Source organism: Eptatretus burgeri, chromosome 4 (genome assembly GCF_056783735.1).
Source record: "Eptatretus burgeri isolate ZD-2024b chromosome 4, Ebu_testis_v1, whole genome shotgun sequence".
Classification (NCBI taxonomy): domain Eukaryota; kingdom Metazoa; phylum Chordata; class Myxini; order Myxiniformes; family Myxinidae; genus Eptatretus; species Eptatretus burgeri.
Genome location: NC_140964.1, coordinates 83,817,095 through 83,834,760, shown reverse-complemented (window position 1 = coordinate 83,834,760; position 17,666 = coordinate 83,817,095). Strand labels below are relative to the sequence as shown.

At 53.4% G+C, this 17,666-nt stretch overlaps 1 protein-coding gene and 1 pseudogene across 1 annotated transcript; both read right to left on the bottom strand.

The window, feature by feature from the left end:
* LOC147028561 (uncharacterized) overlaps positions 1–12,028 on the bottom strand; it is a 34,246-nt pseudogene extending 22,218 nt beyond the window's left edge.
* Positions 12,029–13,397: 1,369 nt separating this feature from the next.
* On the bottom strand, positions 13,398–17,411 carry LOC147028560 (uncharacterized; the record flags this gene model as incomplete). The annotated part of the gene is made up of 4 exons (XM_085876558.1): positions 13,398–13,440; positions 15,156–15,930; positions 16,040–16,168; positions 16,406–17,411. Coding segments are annotated over 4 exons (1,953 nt in total), but the record flags the coding sequence as incomplete, so codon positions are not given.
* Between the last annotated feature and the right edge of the window lie 255 nt (positions 17,412–17,666).

Here is a 17,666-nt window from a genome sequence, read left to right as displayed (position 1 = left end):
AGACAGTTTCATCGTGAGAGACTGACACAGTGAGAGAGTGAACCAGTGAGAGAGTGAACCACTGGGAGAGAGTGAACCAGTGAGAGAGTGACACAGTGAGAGAATGAACCAGTGACAATGAGGCAGAAAGAGAGTGACATTGTGAGAGTGTGACACAGTGGGAGAGTGAACCAGTGAGAGATTGAGCCAGTGACAATGAGGCAGAAAGAGAGTTACATCGTGAGAGAGTGAACCAGTGAGAGGGTGACAGTGAGAGGGTGACAGTGAGAGGGTGACACAGTGAGAGGGTGACACAGTGGGAGAGTGAACCAGTGAGAGAGTGACACAGTGACAATGAGGCAGAAAGAGAGTGACATCGTGAGAGAGTGAACTAGTGAGAGTGACACAGTGAGAGTGACACAGAGTGAGTGACACAGAGTGAGTGACACAGAGTGACAGTGAGAGTGAACCAGCGAGAGAGTAAGCAAGTGACAATGAGGCAGAAAGAGAGTCACATCATGAGAGAGTGACACAGTGACAATGAGGTGGAAAGAGTTACATCGTGAGAGTGTGACACAGGGAGAGAGTGACACAGTGAACCAGTGACAATGAGGCAGAAAGACAGTTGCATCGTGGGAGTGTGACAGGGAGAGAGTGACACAGTGAGAGAGTGAACCAGTGACAGAGGCAGAAAGAGAGTTACATCGTGAGAGTGTGACACAGGGAGAGAGTGACACAGAGAAAGAGTGAACCAGTGAGAGAGTGAACCAGTGACAATGAGGCAGAAAGAGAGTTTCATCGTGAGAGAGTGAACCAGTGGGAGACTGACACAGTGAGAGAGTGAACCAGTGAGAGAGTGAACCAGTGAGAGAGTGAACCAGTGGGAGAATGAACCAGTGGGAGAGTGAACCAGTGGGAGAGTGAACCAGTGGGAGAGTGAACCAGTGGGAGAGTGAACCAGTGGGAGAGTGAACCAGTGGGAGAGTGAACCAGTGGGAGAGTGAACCAGTGGGAGAGTGAACCAGTGGGAGAGTGAACCAGGAAGAGAGTGAACCAGGAAGAGAGTGACAGTGAGAGAGTGAGGCAGAAAGAGAGTTACATCCTGAGAGTGTGACACAGGGAGGGAGTGAACCAGTGAGAGAGTGAACCAGTGAGAGGGTCAGCCAGTGACAATGAGGCAGAAAGAGAGTTGCATCGTGAGATTGTGACACAGGGAGAGAGTGAACCAGTGAGAGAGTGACACAGTGAGAGAGTGAAGCAGTGACAATGAGGCAGAATAATAGTTATATCATGAGAGAGTGAACCAGTGGGAGAGTGACACAGGGAGAGAGTGAACCAGTGAGAGTGACACAGTGGGAGAGTGAACCAGTGAGAGTGACACGGTGGGAGAGTTAACCATTGAGAGAGTGAACCAGTGACAATGAGGCAGAAAGAGAGCTACATCGTGAGAGAGTGAACCAGTGAGAGTGAACCATTGAGAGAGTGAACCATTGAGAGAGTGAACCAGTGGAAGAGTAAACCAGTGAGAGAGTGAACCAGTGACAATGAGGCAGAAAGAGAGTTACATCGTGAGAGTGTGACAGGGAGAGAGTGAACCAGTGAGAGAGTGACACAGTGAGAGAATGAACCAGTGACAATGAGGCAGAAAGAGAGTGACATCGTGAGTGTGACACTGTGAGAGAGTGACAGTGGGAGAGTGAACCAGTGAGAGAGTGAACCAGTGAGAGAGTGAACCAGTGGGAGAATAAAGCAGTGGGAGAGTGAACCAGTGAGAGTGAAGCAGTGAGAGAGTGACACAGTGGGAGAGTGAACCAGTGGGAGAGTGACACAGTGAGAGAGTGACACAGTGAGAGAGTGACACAGTGAGAGAGTGATCTTGTGAGAGAGTGAACCGGTGAGAGAATGAACCAGTGACAATGAGGCAGAAAGAGTTACATCGTGAGAGAGTGAACCAGTGGGAGAGTGACACAGGGAGAGAGTGAACCAGTGGGAGAGTGACACAGGGAGAGAGTGAACCAGTGACAATGAGGCAGAGAGTAACATCGTGAGAGTGTGACACAGGGAGAGAGTGAACCAGTGAGAGAGTGACACAGTGAGAGAATGAACCAGTGACAATGAGGCAGAAAGAGAGTGACATCGTGTGAGTGTGACAGTGGGAGAGTGAACCAGTGAGAGATTGAGCCAGTGATAGAGTGAACCATTGACAATGAGGCAGAAAGAGAGTCACATCGTGAGAGAGTGACACAGTGGGAGAGTGACACAGTGGGAGAGTGACACAGTGGGAGAGTGACACAGTGGGAGAGTGACACAGTGGGAGAGTGACACAGTGGGAGAGTGACACAGTGGGAGAGTGACACAGTGGGAGAGTGACACAGTGGGAGAGTGACACAGTGGGAGAGTGACACAGTGGGAGAGTGACACAGTGGGAGAGTGACACAGTGGGAGAGTGACACAGTGGGAGAGTGACACAGTGGGAGAGTGACACAGTGGGAGAGTGACACAGTGGGAGAGTGAACCAGTGGGAGAGTGAACCAGTGGGAGAGTGAACCAGTGGGAGAGTGAACCAGTGGGAGAGTGAACCAGTGGGAGAGTGAACCAGTGGGAGAGTGAACCAGTGGGAGAGTGAACCAGTGGGAGAGTGAACCAGTGGGAGAGTGAACCAGTGGGAGAGTGAACCAGTGGGAGAGTGAACCAGTGGGAGAGTGAACCAGTGGGAGAGTGAACCAGTGGGAGAGTGAACCAGTGGGAGAGTGAACCAGTGGGAGAGTGAACCAGTGGGAGAGTGAACCAGTGGGAGAGTGAACCAGTGGGAGCTTGAACCAGTGGGAGAGTGAACCAGTGAGAGAGTGAACCAGTGAGAGAGTGACACGGTGAGAGAGTGACACGGTGAGAGAGTGACACGGTGAGAGAGTGACACGGTGATAGAGTGAACCGGTGAGAGAGTGAACCGGTGAGAGAGTGTTCATGTGAGAGAGTGAACCGGTGAGAGAGTGACAGTGAGAGAGTGATCCAGTGAGAGAGTGAACCAGTGAGAGAGTGAACCAGTGAGAGAGTGAACCAGTGGGAGAGTGAACCAGTGGGAGAGTGAACCAGTGGGAGAGTGAACCAGTGAGAGAGTGACACAGTGAGAGAGTGACACAGTGAGAGAGTGACACAGTGAGAGAGTGACACAGTGAGAGAGTGACACAGTGAGAGAGTGACACAGTGAGAGAGTGACACAGTGAGAGAGTGACACAGTGGGAGAGTGACACAGTGGGAGAGTGACACAGTGGGAGAGTGACACAGTGGGAGAGTGACACAGTGGGAGAGTGACACAGTGGGAGAGTGACACAGTGGGAGAGTGACACAGTGGGAGAGTGACACAGTGGGAGAGTGACACAGTGGGAGAGTGACAGTGGGAGAGTGACAGTGGGAGAGTGACACAGTGACAATGAGGCAGAAAGAGAGTGACATCGTGAGAGAGTGAACCAGTGAGAGTGACACAGTGAGAGAATGAACCAGTGACAATGAGGCAGAAAGAGAGTGACATCGTGAGTGTGACACTGTGAGAGAGTGACACAGTGGGAGAGTGAACCAGTGGGAGAATAAAGCAGTGGGAGAGTGAAGCAGTGGGAGAGTGAACCAGTGAGAGTGAAGCAGTGAGAGAGTGACACAGTGGGAGAGTCAACCAGTGGGAGAGTGAACCAGTGAGAGAGTGACACAGTGAGAGAGTGACACAGTGAGAGAGTGAACCAGTGACAATGAGGCAGAAAGACAGTAACATCGTGGGAGTGTGACACAGGGAGAGAGTGACACAGTGAAAGAGTGAACCAGTGACAATGAGGCAGAAAGAGAGTTTCATCGTGAGAGACTGACACAGTGAGAGAGTGAACCAGTGAGAGAGTGAACCACTGGGAGAGAGTGAACCAGTGAGAGAGTGAACCAGTGACAATGAGGCAGAAAGACAGTTACATCGTGGGAGTGTGACAGGGAGAGAGTGACACAGTGAGAGAGTGAACCAGTGACAGAGGCAGAAAGAGAGTTACATCGTGAGAGTGTGACACAGGGAGAGAGTGACACAGAGAAAGAGTGAACCAGTGAGAGAGTGAAACAGTGACAATGAGGCAGAAAGAGAGTTTCATCGTGAGAGAGTGAACCAGTGGGAGAGTGAACCAGTGGGAGAGTGAACCAGGAAGAGAGTGAACCAGTGGGAGAGTGAACCAGTGGGAGAGTGAACCAGTGGGAGAGTGAACCAGTGAGAGAGTGAACCAGTGAGAGAGTCAGCCAGTGACAATGAGGCAGAAAGAGAGTTACATCGTGAGATTGTGACACAGGGAGAGAGTGAACCAGTGAGAGAGTGAACCAGTGAGAGAGTCAGCCAGTGACAATGAGGCAGAAAGAGAGTACATCGTGAGAGAGTGACACAGGGAGAGAGTAATACAGTGAGAGAGTGAACCAGTGACAATGAGGCAGAAAGACAGTTACATCGTGGGAGTGTGACACAGGGAGAGAGTGACACAGAGAAAGAGTGAGCCAGTGAGAGAGTGAACCAGTGAGAGAGTGAACCAGTGGGAGAGTGACACAGTGAGAGAGTGACACAGTGAGAGAGTGAATCAGTGGGAGGGTGAACCAGTGAGAGAGTGAACCAGGAAGAGACTGACACAGTGAGGGAGTGAATCAGTGAGAGTGAACCAGTGAGAGAGTGAGGCAGAAAGAGAGTTACATCGTGAGAGTGTGACACAGGGAGGGAGTGAACCAGTGACACAGTGGGAGAGTGAACCAGTGAGAGAGTGAACCAGTGACAATGAGGCATAAAGAGAGTTACATCGTGAGATTGTGACACAGGGAGAGAGTGACAAAGGGAGAGAGTGACACAGTGAAAGAGTGAACCAGTGAGAGAGTGAACCAGTGACAATGAGGCAGAAAGAGAGTGACATTGTGAGAGTGTGACACAGTGGGAGAGTGAACCAGTGAGAGATTGAGCCAGTGACAATGAGGCAGAAAGAGAGTTACATCGTGAGAGAGTGAACCAGTGAGAGGGTGACAGTGAGAGGGTGACAGTGGGAGAGTGAACCAGTGAGAGAGTGAACCAGTGAGAGAGTGACACAGTGACAATGAGGCAGAAAGAGAGTGACATCGTGAGAGAGTGAACTAGTGAGAGTGACACAGTGAGAGTGACACAGAGTGAGTGACACAGAGTGAGTGACACAGAGTGAGTGACACAGAGTGAGTGACACAGAGTGACAGTGAGAGTGAACCAGCGAGAGAGTAAGCAAGTGACAATGAGGCAGAAAGAGAGTCACATCATGAGAGAGTGACACAGTGACAATGAGGTAGAAAGAGTTACATCGTGAGAGTGTGACACAGGGAGAGAGTGACACAGTGAACCAGTGACAATGAGGCAGAAAGACAGTTGCATCGTGGGAGTGTGACAGGGAGAGAGTGACACAGTGAGAGAGTGAACCAGTGACAGAGGCAGAAAGAGAGTTACATCGTGAGAGTGTGACACAGGGAGAGAGTGACACAGAGAAAGAGTGAACCAGTGAGAGAGTGAACCAGTGACAATGAGGCAGAAAGAGAGTTTCATCGTGAGAGAGTGAACCAGTGGGAGACTGACACAGTGAGAGAGTGAACCAGTGAGAGAGTGAACCAGTGAGAGAGTGAACCAGTGAGAGAGTGAACCAGTGGGAGAATGAACTAGTGGGAGAATGAACCAGTGGGAGAGTGAACCAGTGGGAGAGTGAACCAGTGGGAGAGTGAACCAGTGGGAGAGTGAACCAGTGGGAGAGTGAACCAGTGGGAGAGTGAACCAGTGGGAGAGTGAACCAGTGGGAGAGTGAACCAGTGGGAGAGTGAACCAGTGGGAGAGTGAACCAGTGGGAGAGTGAACCAGTGGGAGAGTGAAGCAGTGACAATGAGGCAGAATAACAGTTATATCATGAGAGAGTGAACCAGTGGGAGAGTGACACAGGGAGAGAGTGAACCAGTGAGAGTGACACAGTGGGAGAGTGAACCAGTGAGAGAGTGACACAGTGGGAGAGTTAACCATTGAGAGAGTGAACCAGTGACAATGAGGCAGAAAGAGAGCTACATCGTGAGAGAGTGAACCAGTGAGAGTGAACCATTGAGAGAGTGAACCATTGAGAGAGTGAACCAGTGGAAGAGTAAACCAGTGAGAGAGTGAACCAGTGACAATGAGGCAGAAAGAGAGTTACATCGTGAGAGTGTGACAGGGAGAGAGTGAACCAGTGAGAGAGTGACACAGTGAGAGAATGAACCAGTGACAATGAGGCAGAAAGAGAGTGACATTGTGAGAGTGTGACACAGTGGGAGAGTGAACCAGTGAGAGATTGAGCCAGTGACAATGAGGCAGAAAGAGAGTTACATCGTGAGAGAGTGAACCAGTGAGAGGGTGACAGTGAGAGGGTGACAGTGAGAGGGTGACAGTGGGAGAGTGAACCAGTGAGAGAGTGAACCAGTGAGAGAGTGACACAGTGACAATGAGGCAGAAAGAGAGTGACATCGTGAGAGAGTGAACTAGTGAGAGTGACACAGTGAGAGTGACACAGAGTGAGTGACACAGAGTGAGTGACACAGAGTGACAGTGAGAGTGAACCAGCGAGAGAGTAAGCAAGTGACAATGAGGCAGAAAGAGAGTCACATCATGAGAGAGTGACACAGTGACAATGAGGTAGAAAGAGTTACATCGTGAGAGTGTGACACAGGGAGAGAGTGACACAGTGAACCAGTGACAATGAGGCAGAAAGACAGTTGCATCGTGGGAGTGTGACAGGGAGAGAGTGACACAGTGAGAGAGTGAACCAGTGACAGAGGCAGAAAGAGAGTTACATCGTGAGAGTGTGACACAGGGAGAGAGTGACACAGAGAAAGAGTGAACCAGTGACAATGAGGCAGAAAGAGAGTTTCATCGTGAGAGAGTGAACCAGTGGGAGACTGACACAGTGAGAGAGTGAACCAGTGAGAGAGTGAACCAGTGAGAGAGTGAACCAGTGGGAGAATGAACCAGTGGGAGAGTGAACCAGTGGGAGAGTGAACCAGTGGGAGAGTGAACCAGTGGGAGAGTGAACCAGTGGGAGAGTGAACCAGTGGGAGAGTGAACCAGTGGGAGAGTGAACCAGTGAGAGAGTGACACAGTGGGAGAGTTAACCATTGAGAGAGTGAACCAGTGACAATGAGGCAGAAAGAGAGCTACATCGTGAGAGAGTGAACCAGTGAGAGTGAACCATTGAGAGAGTGAACCATTGAGAGAGTGAACCAGTGGAAGAGTAAACCAGTGAGAGAGTGAACCAGTGACAATGAGGCAGAAAGAGAGTTACATCGTGAGAGCGTGACAGGGAGAGAGTGAACCAGTGAGAGAGTGACACAGTGAGAGAATGAACCAGTGACAATGAGGCAGAAAGAGAGTGACATCGTGAGTGTGACACTGTGAGAGAGTGACACAGTGGGAGAGTGAACCAGTGAGAGAGTGAACCAGTGAGAGAGTGAACCAGTGAGAGAGTGAACCAGTGGGAGAATAAAGCAGTGGGAGAGTGAACCAGTGAGAGTGAAGCAGTGAGAGAGTGACACAGTGGGAGAGTGAACCAGTGGGAGAGTGAACCAGTGAGAGAGTGACACAGTGAGAGAGTGACACAGTGAGAGAGTGAACCGGTGAGAGAGTGATCTTGTGAGAGAGTGAACCGGTGAGAGAGTGATCTTGTGAGAGAGTGAACCGGTGAGAGAATGAACCAGTGACAATGAGGCAGAAAGAGTTACATCGTGAGAGAGTGAACCAGTGGGAGAGTGACACAGGGAGAGAGTGAACCAGTGGGAGAGTGACACAGGGAGAGAGTGAACCAGTGACAATGAGGCAGAGAGTAACATCGTGAGAGTGTGACACAGGGAGAGAGTGAACCAGTGAGAGAGTGACACAGTGAGAGAATGAACCAGTGACAATGAGGCAGAAAGAGAGTGACATCGTGTGAGTGTGACAGTGGGAGAGTGAACCAGTGAGAGATTGAGCCAGTGATAGAGTGAATCATTGACAATGAGGCAGAAAGAGAGTCACATCGTGAGAGAGTGACACAGTGAGAGAGTGACACAGTGAGAGAGTGAACCAGTGAGAGAGTGAACCAGTGAGAGAGTGACAGTGGGAGAGTGAACCAGTGAGAGAGTGAACCAGTGAGAGAGTAAACCAGTGGGAGAGTGACACAGTGGGAGAGTGACACAGTGGGAGAGTGACACAGTGAGAGAGTGAACCAGTGAGAGAGTGACAGTGGGAGAGTGAACCAGTGGGAGAGTGAACCAGTGGGAGAGTGAACCAGTGGGAGAGTGAACCAGTGGGAGAGTGAACCAGTGGGAGAGTGACACGGTGAGAGAGTGACACGGTGAGAGAGTGACACGGTGAGAGAGTGACACGGTGAGAGAGTGACACGGTGAGAGAGTGACACGGTGAGAGAGTGACACGGTGAGAGAGTGACACGGTGAGAGAGTGACACGGTGATAGAGTGAACCGGTGAGAGAGTGTTCACGTGAGAGAGTGAACCGGTGAGAGAGTGAACCAGTGAGAGAGTGACAGTGAGAGAGTGATCCAGTGAGAGAGTGAACCAGTGAGAGAGTGACACAGTGGGAGAGTGACACAGTGGGAGAGTGACACAGTGGGAGAGTGACACAGTGGGAGAGTGACACAGTGGGAGAGTGAACCAGTGGGAGAGTGAACCAGGAAGAGAGTGAACCAGTGAGAGAGTGAACCAGTGGGAGAGTGAACCAGGAAGAGAGTGAACCAGTGAGAGAGTGAACCAGTGAGAGAGTCAGCCAGTGACAATGAGGCAGAAAGAGAGTGACATCGTGAGATTGTGACACAGGGAGAGAGTGAACCAGTGAGAGAGTGAAGCAGTGACAATGAGGCAGAAAGAGAGTACATCGTGAGAGAGTGACACAGGGAGAGAGTAATTCAGTGAGAGAGTGAACCAGTGACAATGAGGCAGAAAGACAGTTACATCGTGGGAGTGTGACACAGGGAGAGAGTGACACAGAGAAAGAGTGAGCCAGTGAGAGAGTGAACCAGTGAGAGAGTGAACCAGTGGGAGAGTGACACAGTGACAATGAGGCAGAAAGAGTTACATCGTGAGAGTGTGACACGGAGAGAGTGACACAGTTAGAGAGTGAACCAGTGAGAGAGTGACACAGTGAGAGAGTGAACCAGTGGGAGACTGACACAGTGAGGGAGTGAATCAGTGGGAGGGTGAACCAGTGAGAGAGTGAACCAGGAAGAGAGTGAACCAGGAAGAGAGTGACAGTGAGAGAGTGAGGCAGAAAGAGAGTTACATCCTGAGAGTGTGACACAGGGAGGGAGTGAACCAGTGCGAGAGTGAACCAGTGAGAGGGTCAGCCAGTGACAATGAGGCAGAAAGAGAGTTGCATCGTGAGATTGTGACACAGGGAGAGAGTGAACCAGTGAGAGAGTGACACAGTGAGAGAGTGAAGCAGTGACAATGAGGCAGAATAACAGTTATATCATGAGAGAGTGAACCAGTAGGAGAGTGACACAGGGAGAGAGTGAACCAGTGAGAGTGACACAGTGGGAGAGTGAACCAGTGAGAGAGTGACACAGTGGGAGAGTTAACCATTGAGAGAGTGAACCAGTGACAATGAGGCAGAAAGAGAGCTACATCGTGAGAGAGTGAACCAGTGAGAGTGAACCATTGAGAGAGTGAACCATTGAGAGAGTGAACCAGTGGAAGAGTAAACCAGTGAGAGAGTGAACCAGTGACAATGAGGCAGAAAGAGAGTTACATCGTGAGAGCGTGACAGGGAGAGAGTGAACCAGTGAGAGAGTGACACAGTGAGAGAATGAACCAGTGACAATGAGGCAGAAAGAGAGTGACATCGTGAGTGTGACACTGTGAGAGAGTGACACAGTGGGAGAGTGAACCAGTGAGAGAGTGAACCAGTGAGAGAGTGAACCAGTGAGAGAGTGAACCAGTGGGAGAATAAAGCAGTGGGAGAGTGAACCAGTGAGAGTGAAGCAGTGAGAGAGTGACACAGTGGGAGAGTGAACCAGTGGGAGAGTGACACAGTGAGAGAGTGACACAGTGAGAGAGTGAACCGGTGAGAGAGTGATCTTGTGAGAGAGTGAACCGGTGAGAGAGTGATCTTGTGAGAGAGTGAACCGGTGAGAGAATGAACCAGTGACAATGAGGCAGAAAGAGTTACATCGTGAGAGAGTGAACCAGTGGGAGAGTGACACAGGGAGAGAGTGAACCAGTGGGAGAGTGACACAGGGAGAGAGTGAACCAGTGACAATGAGGCAGAGAGTTACATCGTGAGAGTGTGACACAGGGAGAGAGTGAACCAGTGAGAGAGTGACACAGTGAGAGAATGAACCAGTGACAATGAGGCAGAAAGAGAGTGACATCGTGTGAGTGTGACACAGTGGGAGAGTGAACCAGTGAGAGATTGAGCCAGTGATAGAGTGAACCATTGACAATGAGGCAGAAAGAGAGTCACATCGTGAGAGAGTGACACAGTGAGAGAGTGACACAGTGAGAGAGTGAACCAGTGAGAGAGTGACAGTGGGAGAGTGAACCAGTGAGAGAGTGAACCAGTGAGAGAGTAAACCAGTGGGAGAGTGACACAGTGGGAGAGTGACACAGTGAGAGAGTGAACCAGTGAAAGAGTGACAGTGGGAGAGTGAACCAGTGGGAGAGTGAACCAGTGGGAGAGTGAACCAGTGGGAGAGTGAACCAGTGGGAGAGTGAACCAGTGGGAGAGTGAACCAGTGGGAGAGTGACACGGTGAGAGAGTGACACGGTGAGAGAGTGACACGGTGAGAGAGTGACACGGTGAGAGAGTGACACGGTGAGAGAGTGACACGGTGAGAGAGTGACACGGTGATAGAGTGAACCGGTGAGAGAGTGTTCACGTGAGAGAGTGAACCGGTGAGAGAGTGAACCAGTGAGAGAGTGACAGTGAGAGAGTGATCCAGTGAGAGAGTGAACCAGTGAGAGAGTGAACCAGTGAGAGAGTAAACCAGTGAGAGAGTGACCCAGTGAGAGAGTGACACAGTGAGAGAGTGACACAGTGAGAGAGTGACACAGTGAGAGAGTGACACAGTGGGAGAGTGACACAGTGGCAAAGTAAACCAGTGGGAGAGTGACACAGTGGGAGAGTGACACAGTGGGAGATTGACACAGTGGGAGAGTGACACAGTGGGAGAGTGACACAGTGGGAGAGTGACACAGTGGGAGAGTGACACAGTGGGAGAGTGACACAGTGGGAGAGTGACACAGTGGGAGAGTGACACAGTGGGAGAGTGACACAGTGGGAGAGTGACACAGTGGGAGAGTGACACAGTGGGAGAGTGACACAGTGGGAGAGTGACACAGTGGGAGAGTGACACAGTGGGAGAGTGACACAGTGGGAGAGTGACACAGTGGGAGAGTGACACAGTGGGAGAGTGAACCAGTGGGAGAGTGACACAGTGGGAGAGTGAACCAGTGGGAGAGTGACACAGTGGGAGAGTAAACCAGTGGGAGAGTAAACCAGTGAGAGAGTGAACCAGTGACAATGAGGCAGAAAGAGAGTGACATCGTGAGTGACACAGTGGGAGAGTGAACCAGTGAGAGAGTGAACCAGTGACAATGAGGCAGAAAGAGAGTGACATCGTGAGTGACAGTGGGAGAGTGAACCAGTGAGAGAGTCAACCAGTGGGAGAGTGACACAGTGAGAGAGTGACACAGTTTGAATGAACCAGTGAGAGAGTGAGCCAGTGAGAGAGTGAGCCAGTGGGAGAGTGAACCAGTGGGAGAGTGAACCAGTGGGAGAGTGAACCAGTGGGAGAGTGAACCAGTGGGAGAGTGAACCAGTGGGAGAGTGAACCAGTGGGAGAGTGAACCAGTGGGAGAGTGAACCAGTGGGAGAGTGAACCAGTGGGAGAGTGAACCAGGAAGAGAGTGAACCAGGAAGAGAGTGAACTAGGAAGAGAGTGCACCAGGAAGAGAGTGAACCAGGAAGAGAGAGTGAACCAGTGAGAGTGAACCACTGAGAGAGTGAGGCAGAAAGAGAGTTGCATCGTGAGAGTGTGACCCAGGGAGGGAGTGAACCAGTGGGAGAGTCAGCCAGTGACAATGAGGCAGAAAGACAGTTATATCGTGGGAGAGTGAACCAGTGGGAGAGTGAACCAGTGAGAGAGTGAACCAGTGAGAGAGTGAACCAGTGAGAGAGTGAACCAGTGAGAGAGTGAACCAGTGAGAGAGTGAACCAGTGAGAGAGTGAACCAGTGAGAGAGTGAACCAGTGAGAGAGTGAACCAGTGAGAGGGTGACACAGTGAGAGGGTGAACCAGTGAGAGAGTGACACAGTGACAATGAGGCAGAAAGAGTTACATCGTGAGAGTGTGACACAGGGAGAGAGTGAACCAGTGTGAGAGTGACACAGTGATTGAGTGAACCAGTGACAATGAGGCAGAAAGACAGTTACATCGGGAGAGTGTGACACAGGGAGAGAGTGACACAGTGAGAGAGTGAACCAGTGACAATGAGGCAGAAAGACAGTTACATCGTGGGAGTGTGACAGGGAGAGAGTGACACAGTGAGAGAGTGAACCAGTGACAGAGGCAGAAAGACAGTTACATCGTGGGAGTGTGACAGGGAGAGAGTGACACAGTGAGAGAGTGAACCAGTGACAGAGGCAGAAAGAGAGTTACATCGTGAGAGTGTGACACAGGGAGAGAGTGACACAGAGAAAGAGTGAACCAGTGAGAGAGTGAAACAGTGACAATGAGGCAGAAAGAGAGTTTCATCGTGAGAGAGTGAACCAGTGGGAGAGTGAACCAGTGGGAGAGTGAACCAGTGGGAGAGTGAACCAGGAAGAGAGTGAACCAGTGAGAGAGTGAACCAGTGGGAGAGTGAACCAGGAAGAGAGTGAACCAGTGAGAGAGTGAACCAGTGAGAGAGTCAGCCAGTGACAATGAGGCAGAAAGAGAGTGACATCGTGAGATTGTGACACAGGGAGAGAGTGAACCAGTGAGAGAGTGAAGCAGTGACAATGAGGCAGAAAGAGAGTACATCGTGAGAGAGTGACACAGGGAGAGAGTAATACAGTGAGAGAGTGAACCAGTGACAATGAGGCAGAAAGACAGTTACATCGTGGGAGTGTGACACAGGGAGAGAGTGACACAGAGAAAGAGTGAGCCAGTGAGAGAGTGAACCAGTGAGAGAGTGAACCAGTGGGAGAGTGACACAGTGACAATGAGGCAGAAAGAGTTACATCGTGAGAGTGTGACACGGAGAGAGTGACACAGTTAGAGAGTGAACCAGTGAGAGAGTGACACAGTGAGAGAGTGAACCAGTGGGAGACTGACACAGTGAGGGAGTGAATCAGTGGGAGGGTGAACCAGTGAGAGAGTGAACCAGGAAGAGAGTGACACAGTGAGGGAGTGAATCAGTGGGAGGGTGAACCAGTGAGAGAGTGAACCAGGAAGAGACTGACACAGTGAGGGAGTGAATCAGTGGGAGGGTGAACCAGTGAGAGTGAACCAGTGAGAGAGTGAGGCAGAAAGAGAGTTACATCGTGAGAGTGTGACACAGGGAGGGAGTGAACCAGTGACACAGTGGGAGAGTGAACCAGTGAGAGAGTGAACCAGTGACAATGAGGCATAAAGAGAGTTACATCGTGAGATTGTGACACAGGGAGAGAGTGACAAAGGGAGAGAGCGACACAGTGGGAGAGCGACACAGTGGGAGAGCGACACAGTGGGAGAGCGACACAGTGGGAGAGCGACACAGTGGGAGAGCGACACAGTGGGAGAGCGACACAGTGGGAGAGCGACACAGTGGGAGAGCGACACAGTGGGAGAGCGACACAGTGGGAGAGCGACACAGTGGGAGAGCGACACAGTGGGAGAGCGACACAGTGGGAGAGCGACACAGTGGGAGAGCGACACAGTGGGAGAGCGACACAGTGGGAGAGCGACACAGTGGGAGAGCGACACAGTGGGAGAGCGACACAGTGGGAGAGCGACACAGTGGGAGAGCGACACAGTGGGAGAGCGACACAGTGGGAGGCGACACAGTGGGAAGGCGACACAGTGGGAGAGCGACACAGTGGGAGAGCGACACAGTGGGAGAGCGACACAGTGGGAGAGCGACACAGTGGGAGAGCGACACAGTGGGAGAGCGACACAGTGGGAGAGCGACACAGTGGGAGAGCGACACAGTGGGAGAGCGACACAGTGGGAGGACGACACAGTTGGAGCGCGACACAGTGGGAGAAGCGACACAGTGGGAGAGACGACACAGTGGGAGAGCGACACAGTGGGAGGCGACACAGTGGGAGAGCGACACAGTGGGAGAGCGACACAGTGGGAGAGCGACACAGTGGGAGAGCGACACAGTGGGAGAGCGACACAGTGGGAGAGCGACACAGTGGGAGAGCGACACAGTGGGAGAGCGACACAGTGGGAGAGCGACACAGTGGGAGAGCGACACAGTGGGAGAGCGACACAGTGGGAGAGCGACACAGTGGGAGAGCGCCACAGCGGAGGGGCGACACAGGGGGTGAGCGACACAGTGGGAGAGCGACACACGGGGAGCGCGACACAGTGGGAGAGCGACACAGTGGGAGAGCGACACAGTGGGAGAGCGACACAGTGGGAAGCGACACAGTGGGAGAGCGACACAGTGGGAGAGCGACACAGTGGGAGAGCGACACAGTGGGAGAGCGACACAGTGGGAGAGCGACACAGTGGGAGAGCGACACAGTGGGAGAGCGACACAGTGGGAGAGCGACACAGTGGGAGAGCGACACAGTGGGAAGGGCGACACAGTGGGGAGAGCGACACAGTGGGAGAGCGACACAGTGGGAGGGCGACACAGTGGGAGAGCGACACAGTGGGAGAGCGACACAGTGGGAGAGCGACACAGTGGGAGGGAAGCGACACAGTGGGAGAGCGACACAGTGGGAGAGCGACACAGTGGGAGAGCGACACAGTGGGAGAGCGACACAGTGGGAGAGCGACACAGTGGGAGAGCGACACAGTGGGAGAGCGACACAGTGGGAGAGCGACACAGTGGGAGGGCGACACAGTGGGAGGGCGGCACAGTGGGAGGCGACACAGTGGGAGAAGCGACACAGTGGGAGGGCGACACAGTGGGAGAGCGACACAGTGGGAGGAAGGCGACACAGTGGGAGAGGCGACACAGTGGGAGGAGAGCGACACAGTGGGAGAGCGACACAGTGGGAGAGCGACACAGTGGGAGAGCGACACAGTGGGAGAGCGACACAGTGGGAAGGCGACACAGTGGGAGAGCGACACAGTGGGAGAGCGACACAGTGGGAGGCGACACAGTGGGAGAGCGACACAGTGGGAGAGCGACACAGTGGGAGAGCGACACAGTGGGAGAGCGACACAGTGGGAGAGCGACACAGTGGGAGAGCGACACAGTGGGAGAGCGACACAGTGGGAGAGCGACACAGTGGGAGAGCGACACAGTGGGAGGAAGCGACACAGTGGGAGGCGACACAGTGGGAGAGCGACACAGTGGGGAGAGCGACACAGTGGGAGGCGACACAGTGGAGAGCGACACAGTGGGAGAGCGACACAGTGGGAGAGCGACACAGTGGGAGAGCGACACAGTGGGAGAGCGACACAGTGGGAGAGCGACACAGTGGGAGAGCGACACAGTGGGAGAGCGACACAGTGGGAGAGCGACACAGTGGGAGAGCGACACAGTGGGAGGGCGACACAGTGGGAGAGCGACACAGTGGGAGAGCGACACAGTGGGAGAGAGCGACACAGTGGGAGAAGCGACACAGTGGGAGGAAGCGACACAGTGGGAGAGCGACACAGTGGGAGAGCGACACAGTGGGAGAGCGACACAGTGGGAGAGGCGACACAGTGGGAGAGCGACACAGTGGGAGAGCGACACAGTGGGAGAGGCGACACAGTGGGAGAGAACGACACAGTGGGAGAGGCGACACAGTGGGAGGGGGAGACAGTGGGAGAGCGACACAGTGGGAGAGCGACACAGTGGGAGAGCGACACAGTGGGAGAGCGACACAGTGGGAGAGCGACACAGTGGGAGAGCGACACAGTGGGAGAGCGACACAGTGGGAGAGCGACACAGTGGGAGAGCGACACAGTGGGAGAGCGACACAGTGGGAGAGCGACACAGTGGGAGAAGCGACACAGTGGGAGAGCGACACAGTGGGAGAGCGACACAGTGGGAGGGAAGCGACACAGTGGGAGAGCGACACAGTGGGAGAGCGACACAGTGGGAGAGCGACACAGTGGGAGAGCGACACAGTGGGAAAGCGACACAGTGGGAGAGCGACACAGTGGGAGAGCGACACAGTGGGAGAGCGACACAGTGGGAGGAAGCGACACAGTGGGAGAGCGACACAGTGGGAGAGCGACACAGTGGGAGAGCGACACAGTGGGAGAGGGACACAGTGGGAGGGCGACACAGTGGGAGAGCGACACAGCGGGAGAGGGAGACAGGGGGAGAGCGACACAGTGGGAGAGCGACACAGTGGGAGAGCGACACAGTGGGAGGCGACACAGTGGGAGAGCGACACAGTGGGAGAGCGACACAGTGGGAGAGCGACACAGTGGGAGAGCGACACAGTGGGAGAGCGACACAGTGGGAGAGCGACACAGTGGGAGAGCGACACAGTGGGAGAGCGACACAGTGGGAGAGCGACACAGTGGGAGAGCGACACAGTGGGAGAGCGACACAGTGGGAGAGCGACACAGTGGGAGAGCGACACAGTGGGAGAGCGACACAGTGGGAGAGCGACACAGTGGGGAGAGCGACACAGTGGGAGAGCGACACAGTGGGAGAGCGACACAGTGGGAGGCGACACAGTGGGAGAGCGACACAGTGGGGAGGAGCGACACAGTGGGAGAGCGACACAGTGGGAGGAAGCGACACAGTGGGAGAGCGACACAGTGGGAGGCGACACAGTGGGAGAGCGACACAGTGGGAGAGCGACACAGTGGAGAGCGACACAGTGGGAGAGCGACACAGTGGGAGAGCGACACAGTGGGAGAGCGACACAGTGGGAGAAGCGACACAGTGGGAGAGCGACACAGTGGGAGAGCGACACAGTGGGAGAGCGACACAGTGGGAGAGCGACACAGTGGGAGAGCGACACAGTGGGAGAGCGACACAGTGGGAGAGCGACACAGTGGGAGAGCGACACAGTGGGAGAGCGACACAGTGGGAGAGCGACACAGTGGGAGAGCGACACAGTGGGAGAGCGGCACAGTGGGAGAGCGAAACAGTGGGAGGCGACACAGTGGGAGAGCGACACAGTGGGAGAGCGACACAGTGGGAGAGCGACACAGTGGGAGAGCGACACAGTGGGAGAGCGACACAGTGGGAGAGCGACACAGTGGGAGAGCGACACAGTGGGAGAGCGACACAGTGGGAGAGCGACACAGTGGGAGAGCGAACCAGTGGGAGAGCGAACCAGTGGGAGAGCGAACCGGTGAGAGATTGAGCCAGTGATCGAGTGAACCAGTGACAATGAGGCAGAAAGAGAGTTACATCGTGAGAGAGTGAACCAGTGAGAGAGTGAACCAGTGGGAGAGTGAACCAGTGGGAGAGTGAACCAGTGGGAGAGTGTGACAGGGAGAGAGTGAACCAGTGAGAGAGTGACACAGCGAGAGAATGAACCAGTGACAATGAGGCAGAAAGAGTGACATCG